We start from the raw sequence: 7,698 nt of genomic DNA, 5'->3' as shown, positions 1-7,698 counted from the left end.
ATAGCAGCTACACATCTGCGAGGAAAGTATTTTAGGAATTTTTTCGAGTACATCAAAGGCGATAAAGAAAATCCGCTCCGCAGTGAAAACTCACCAAAAGAAAACCGCAGTGATAATCCCCACAAAGAAGTACAAGCTGATCGAGTACTCCGAAGTAAATAGACCATTTATTTAGATGCTAGAATTTCGTGTTTACACAGAGAATTAATCCATTTGCACATTGAGTTACATTCAACAGCTACAGTTGGAGTTCATGGCATTGGTTGGGTTGGTTATGGGGCCCTCAGCTGTTCACATATACGACATCTAACAGTTTAAAACGATTGACCTAACTTATGTTGCTTGCTGCTCCGCTTGGTACTTGGTTTCGTCCTTTCATCGTACTCCAGCCTTAAATATGTAGTACTAGCTAACTAATCGCACTCGCAGATCTGCGACACGGAAGTGGAATTCAATGAAAGTTCAGTCTCTTAAGATGCAGTTGCTAGGGATTTGTCTACACCGAGTTCTCCTCGAGTCCTTGCTGAAATTCGAGAACGATTATTAGTCTCTGTGGCGGCTGACTTTTCTCAGTTCTGCTCCTCACCCTCATCAGGGGACTAATGGCCCGGGGCATTACGCTTAGTGTGCTGCCGGAACTCATGGCATTTGAAGCCAGGGTGGGCATCGTGTGCAGGGCATTGTTGGAGCCCCGGTGGAGCGAAAGTGGGGCATGCTGACCCACCAGCGTGGTGGTGGTGGCCGAACTCACGCACGACTCCCGCTTGCCACGCCCATAGTAACTGGTCAAAGGTCTGCAACGGAGTTGATGTCAAGATATCCCGTCACTGCTTAGCCACGATGGCCACATAACTTACCGCATGCTCTCGGCTCGAGGGGAACCACCGCCTTTCGTGAAGCTTTTCGTCGTGTAACTGCCAAGTTAGAGCAAGATTGCATAGGAAAAGTTAATAGACTTTAGTGAAAATGTTGTTAATAGCTGCAGTTCCTAAAAGCAATCAAGCACTGCCACGCTTTACGCCATACTTAAAGCCATTTGAGGGGAAATTTCTGCAGCTCAGTGGTTTCTGTACAAGTTTTCAGTCCTTTCTTTTTGAGTGGTGTTTTATTCTTAAGTGTGCTCACAAGCAGACTTAGAAGTTTGGACTACTTACCGTCGGTTCTGGTTCAACTGGATGTTGCGCGTGTCCCGCCACGTGGAAATGTGGTGTCTTAGTGCATTTCGCACCTCGGAGTTGAGGAAACAGTAGAACAGCGACACCGAGAATCCCTGTGGCACACACACAAGCATTCGCTTAGAAAAAGTAGTCAAAAGGATTGGCCCCTGACACACGAAACCCACCTGAGTGCTGAGTAATACCGCTCGCAGGACGGCAAACATGTGACCCATTAGGCCGGATTCCGATGGACCAGCGAGCACCACCAGGTAGGTGATGCCAAAAAGTGGGATTAGCACCAGCAGGGCCTTCGCAGCTTTCCGATACTGGCGAGTCTCCACTGTATTGGCCGAGCGCAGCTTTGTGATAAGAACCTAAAAGAGATGCAGCACGGTAAGCTGGCTCAGTAATTTCGGCAACTCACAGTCAGAAAAATATTGGTTGCTAAATTCCTCTAAAGGCTTAAAAGTGTTTCAAGACTAATAAGATGTTTGTTAGATGCGAGCTAGCAAACCAATTGTTTCACAGTCACTTTTTCTTCTGTAAAGTTTTTCTGAGGAGTGCCTATATTTTTGTGCCGTGTAAATTCCATACGCACCCACATGATGCGCAACAGGAAGGTGAGATTGATGATTAGCACCGCACAGACAGGTCCCTGGTATATCCAATCCACATGGGTCTCCTGCATCCAGGGGCAGTTGATTTCGTACTGTCGGATAGGAAACAAAAGGAAGCGTACTCTCCAGGGGCCTCTTCAAATCCCAAAATAGACATACCTTTTCGGGGGCGCTGTAGGTGACCGTCAGACTCTTGGCCACAGCCCAGGTGACCACAAACAAGGCCGGTCCACCTGCCAGCAGGGGGAAGACTTAATTGGACTGGCACACACTCCGGCATTCAAACTTACCCCAGCCTATGGAGGCGTAGATATTAAAGCGCAAATTGTCCCCCGAGAAGGTCTTAACCACCAGCATGTACAGGTACAAACCCTCGACCAGCATCCAAAAGAAGTTGGTCAGGGTGAAGAAGTGGAACAGGGTGATCAGAGCAATGCAGCTGCCCACTCCACTTCGGATGGAGATCTGTTGGATGGATGGAGATTAAGTGGTAACCATGAGTTTCAAGCTGCCAGCGGCTGTTTATAGTTCCTTTCAATTTGGACGCTCCCCTTTCAAGCTCGAGTATGATTCAATAAGCCAGCAATTGCAATTATCTGGCAGTCATAATGCTCACCTGGACGGATAACAAGAGTATCCAGAACAAAGCCGACATGATGTACGTGAAGAACAAGTTGGCGTGTATGGTGTTGCGCAGGCAACGCAGCTCCCTGTGGCACAAAGACAAATACAAAGGAAGGGGGTTAGTCGGGGGATAGTCGGGGCTTAGTCGGGGGTTAGGCAAAAATAAGTGCCATGCAAAGGGCATCGGGGTCACCAGGGAGGGGCGCACTCACTTGAAGTAGGCGAAAACAATCAGCGCCAGCGAGAGCGATACCAGGCTGATGGTATATCCAATGTAGTAGATAATGGTGGGCAGCTCCACGATGACCTCGAACTCCGGCACGGATTCGGGGGCGGGCAGGTGGGCGCAGGCATCGTAGTTGGTGTACTTCTCCCAAGTTCCATTGGCGTGGCAGAACCTCGTTGCATTCTCTGGTCAAATACAAAAACGCACACAGCGGAAAGTGTAAACAGTTTTTAAATAGACTCGTTCCATACACTTTAATCTTTATCGGGTATATGACTTCTGTCTTTTCTGTCTTCAAGGGACGTGCAAAAATTCCAAATTATATTCATAATTAAATAAGAGATAAGTCAAACTACTGGACTGGTACTAACTGCTGCTGTCGTAGTGAATTCCCTGCAGCTCGTCCATGCACTGGAGCACCGCCAGGGTACCGCGCGCTGTTCTGGGCCAGCACAGGATCGAGTCGAACTGGGTGAGGCAGTGGCCGCTGTCGTTGCCATAGGTGGAGGCCTCTATGTGCTCCTGCACCAGGCACTGCAGCTCCAAGCTCCCTTCTAGGTTGTGCAGATCCAGGAGCGGATCACTCCCGCTGGCATTCACCGAATCGATGTGGTCGTGGTCACTCATTCTACAACATCCTGGCACTTGACATCTCTGGTACTGAAAGAAGTCAGTTTAAAGTTGAGGCAAAGACTGTAAAACACTTGGAGCGGACGGGAAAATATTTGAGGTACTTTGAAAATGTAACCTTAAAAAATATACAAGACTGTGTGTTTTTACAAAAATAGCCACCAACTTTAACTAGAAATAAATTATTATTATTCGAAAACATCATTATAGACTGATGCGAACAAAATAGCTGCTATTTCCGACCAGTTCCCTGCGAACTGACAACGTTCATAATACTCCCCAGCAGAATTCGTTCAATCAGAAAGTTATAATTTCCTCAATTGTTAGGGGATTCCCCGTCGGTTGGCTGTAACTAAGCTGTCGGGCAAAGTTCAATTGCCAACCCTTCTGCCCGCTCCACCGCAGCCAGCGGCATTTCGCCAGTGTGCGTTAATTGCATTGGCCATGTTTCACCGACTTCGGGCCACGCCCACATCGAACCAGGCTTAAAGGACCATCAACGCGGCGGGAAGCATGCTTTAAGTCGAAGACCATTTCTAGGGAAAACAGGGTGGCTAGATAAGTAAATGCACAGGCCCACAATGCCATAAAAATTCATTAGTTTTGCCATCAAAGGCGGACAGAAGCGTCAGCAAATCAGAGGAACGCCAGGCAGCCTTTCGGTCTCGTTTTCCGCACTGATATGTGCCCATAAAAAGCACGTCAATGTGCCTCAGTCTGGGGTGGTGGTGATAGAAATTAGAAGAGCTAACTTCCGGCCAAAGATTGTGGCCTTTGTGGCCTGGTTCGGGCTGGTTGTGCCTCTGAGACGAAATCTCGCATTTATGTACTGATAATAAATGGCATAAATGATGCATCGTTACATTAATGCAGGACATAAAACGGGGCACCAAGTAAGACACACACAACCACACACCGACACACACACACACACTTATACAATATATTAAAAATGTAAATGGGCCTGTTCACAGTGAGCTGGAAAAGTTGTCTGTGCGCGCTAAAATGTAATCGGAAGTGGTTTCCACTTTCCACTTAGCAGTGAAATATTTTAGGCAAACAATCAAGCCTTATTTTCAAGGGAAAGCCATAAGCGAACGCAGGAATTTAAATCCACTTGGACGGAAAATGATAATCTCTGAAGTGATACCCAACCCGAGCGAATTACTTTCTGTGGAATTTCCGATTTACTCGGACGGCACATTCCCCAGGCGATTTTCTAATTGGCACTGGAATTTCCAGCCACAACCCATGAAACATTAAACCCGCAGGGAAATTGAAAATTCTGCCCCAAGGCTTGGGTGCTCCACTTTTGGCTGCCACTGTGTGCGCCTTCGTATTTTTCTTTCCATTGTTGCTCCTGTTTGTTTTTCTCGTAAATTAACGCAATGCATGTACATAAAACAAAGGCTGGCTGATTATTACTGCACGGTACATGCCTGCACGTCCTTTCCGGAGTTTGCCAAGGTCCTGGATCCGGGATCCTGGTTCATTAGCCACTGGCTTACTTATAACACATACGCCCTGTTGCCTTCGTTTTCCAGCTTCGCACGCTCACAGCAACTCGGATGAGTTAGGGCCGCAATATACCAGCCGCAATTTTAAGTTGAAAAGTATATTATTTAAAAAGGGAATGAACGACGGAGGACTGCCTCTAATTACCTCATAAATAACGTCGCGCGAAATTAGCAGGCCTAAATTATGGTCATAACCGCTAATTGCGTATTTGATTTCAATTAATTCAGCAGACAGACCCGAAAAAAACCCAAGAAGTACACATTTCAAATCAGCGTGCGAATGCAAATACGTTCTGACAGCTCGCTTGGACAAATCTCATTTATGACCAGCCAATTTGACGAATGTCCGCCCGCCGGGGAAACAGGCAAAACAAATTCAGCTTGGCCGAATCATCGCCGGCATAAAAAGGACATTACCAGAAATACATACATATACGGTGGCATAAGAAATGGTTGGTCCTGCAAGGAGACGGACAAATCGCACATCGTCCTTTCTGCTCCTCTGCCTCTTTGCACATGCTATTATAGAAGATTGTATCTAATCTCGTACGATTGCACACAATGGATTTGCCAAAGGCGACACGCAAAAAAATAGGGGATTGTTGAAGGGGGGGGTTTGCTTGTGGGTCCTTTACTTTTTTCCCGCCCATGTGAGAGGATCTGCAATTTCCTGCTACTATAATGCTTATAAATGTTCGCCGGGGATTTCTTTAGGGGATTGAAAACATAATAACAGTGCGAATAGTGGCAAGCGTTCGCATTTTCCACTTATCCGACAAAATATGCAGACTAAAAATTAAATTCCAGCTTTTGCAGGCCCTTGAAGAGGGCTTTTTTTTTTACGCGTGAAGGTTTGTATGAGTACCTTTACAAACATTCCGCCATTGCGCGGCACACCGGGGAAAAGTGCTATTTTCGGTTCTCATTAATGTAGCTCATTAAATTTTATATGCATAAGCTGCGAGCTGCCAGCTGCCAGTTGCAAGCAAAAAACGGAAGCATTTAAAATTTATAAGCGTGCCACACAAGAGACCAGCAACACATTACGTATACGCAGCGTGGACAAAGGCTGCTTGCAAAGCCAGCACGCAGGCATAAGCGTATAGAAAGTTTGTAATTAAGCTGCCCATTTAAGCGTGGAAACAATGAATTCGATCGGGTATGCGGGGGGGAATGTTCGGAGGAAATCTGTAATCCGGAGAAAATATATTACTAATTTTATTCATCCGCCTGGGGCGCTTAGCTTTTATTGTTCGGACTTCACTGGACTCTCCTCGGAGGCCGATAAGGAAAAAGCAGTCTAGACAAGCCAACATCATAATTTGCAGGCACGCACTGCCATTTCCATTTCCGCCCGAGCCTGATCTGCTGGCCACTTTCCATGCTTAAGTCAGCACATATCCTTTGGCCACTGCCTTCGGATGGGTTGGGGCAGACACTCCAGCGATTGCCAACAAGTGTTGCGTTTTATTGTCTGGCCTTTAACAGCTCTCCTTTGTGTGTGGCACGTGCAGGCGCCTGCATTTGGAGTCATGTACGTGAGGGATCTCCACTGCTGCGGATAGTCCGAGCAGAAGACCATAAAAATCCAGCGCAAAAGAAACGAACCTGGCCACCAAATCTGTTATTTATTGGCCCAATAAAAATTTGGTTTAATGCATTACAAGTGGCCGAAATGCCACGGAGATTGCCGATGATTTACTCAGCTTGCAGAGGGAAGTCCTTAGGGCCATGGCAACAAGTCCTTCCTGGTTGGCAGTTCGTTTATTGGAGTGGTCATGTGCATGGAGTGGGGGATTTCTGATTTCTGGCCGGAATTTCCACAATCGATACTGCAAACACGCAAAACAATGCCCCTGCTGCCCACTAATACCCATATTCTCGGCTCTTTCAGCCGCAGAGTTTTCGTTTTAGTAACCGATAGCATTGTGTTCAGCAATTGAGCGTGTGTATGCAGTGGCATTTTAATTAACCACAATTTGTCTCTGCATCCCAACCGCCCTGAAAATGCTCACCTTCTTCTCCCAGCCAAGTTCCTATCCGCAGAATGGGATTCCTTTCCCCACTCACACTCACAAACTAGCGTTGGAATTCTCGGGATTTCTTGCGTTTAACACTCGCACCAGGGACCACAGAGCGCCAGGAGGCTGGTCCTTTGTCCTTTTGACCACTTACTTGACCCGTCCTAAATGCGTTTAACGCCTTCTAAGCTGCGAAATGATTTTGTTTAAGCGGTTTTTGCAGGAATGGGTGTTTTTGCTAGTTGCCTTGGTTATTGACACACGCCCATTTACGTGGGCAAAACTTTATTGTGTTCACATTTATATGCGGGATTATTTGTTATAGCGACCCTTGAACTTTTTCGAAACACTCAAAGCCATTGACTGGCAAAGTTATACGGCAATTATTTGCTATTTCTTTTCTTTTGCCAAATTAAAATTTCCATTTCTCCTTTGCACATTATTTAAAAATGAATTTCCACTTTAACGGCTCCCAAGAGGACAATAGGCTTGCGCAAGTTTTGAAATTCCGAAACGAACCGCACTCGTTCACATCCCGCTGATAACTGACGGGATACCCGAAGGATGTGTCTTAACAAGCCTCGCCTTCTTACCAAAAGGCGCCAATTCTGGGTTCCACAAAGAGGAAAGCTCGCAAAGCTGCATTCCACAAGCTGTTGCCAAAGCTTTCCGCCGGGCAACAGGTGGAACATCCTGGCAGGGGGTTGGGTAAAAGGACCCCGAACAGAAACCGATTCGATTGCAGTTCTAATGCCTGAAAATCTGCCTATTTGATTTATGCAAATATGTGCCGGAGCCTCATGTTTGCCCAGCATTTCGCTGCCTGTTTGTTTAGGGCAATGCGGAAAAAGGGATACCCCGGCCTCCACAGGATACGGCAGGATTCGGAGGATTCAGGACTCATAG

At 46.7% G+C, this 7,698-nt stretch overlaps 1 protein-coding gene across 1 annotated transcript; it reads right to left on the bottom strand.

Annotated features, from left to right (window-relative positions):
* Positions 1-232: 232 nt before the first annotated feature.
* On the bottom strand, positions 233-7,207 carry LOC6549335 (diuretic hormone receptor). The gene is made up of 12 exons (XM_001975599.3): positions 6,787-7,207; positions 2,996-3,284; positions 2,611-2,809; positions 2,391-2,484; positions 2,065-2,239; positions 1,934-2,007; positions 1,756-1,866; positions 1,343-1,531; positions 1,155-1,270; positions 858-914; positions 587-794; positions 233-523 (listed from the first exon to the last, which is right to left on the bottom strand). Exons 2-12 carry the CDS (start codon positions 3,249-3,251, stop codon positions 497-499), a joined length of 1,506 nt encoding a protein of 501 aa, XP_001975635.1. The 5' UTR covers positions 3,252-3,284; positions 6,787-7,207; the 3' UTR covers positions 233-496.
* Between the last annotated feature and the right edge of the window lie 491 nt (positions 7,208-7,698).

The sequence above is a fragment of the Drosophila erecta genome, unplaced genomic scaffold (assembly GCF_003286155.1).
Source record: "Drosophila erecta strain 14021-0224.00,06,07 unplaced genomic scaffold, DereRS2 tig00000092-arrow-pilon, whole genome shotgun sequence".
Lineage (NCBI taxonomy): Eukaryota > Metazoa > Arthropoda > Insecta > Diptera > Drosophilidae > Drosophila > Drosophila erecta.
Note: the sequence above shows the minus strand (reverse complement) of the source record. Positions and strands in the feature narration are given on the sequence as shown.

What these genes read in the sequence shown, in the direction of transcription:
- LOC6549335 (XM_001975599.3), bottom strand. Translation starts at nt 3,251, where the DNA reads ATGAGTGACCACGACCACATCGATTCGGTGAATGCCAGCGGGAGTGAT. An exon ending in TACTCTTGTTATCCGTCCAG is followed by an intron (nt 2,240 to 2,390) that starts GTGAGCATTATG and finishes TCCATCCAACAG; the next exon opens with ATCTCCATCCGAAGTGGAGT. An exon ending in TCCTGTTGCGCATCATGTGG is followed by an intron (nt 1,532 to 1,755) that starts GTGCGTATGGAA and finishes CATCTCTTTTAG; the next exon opens with GTTCTTATCACAAAGCTGCG.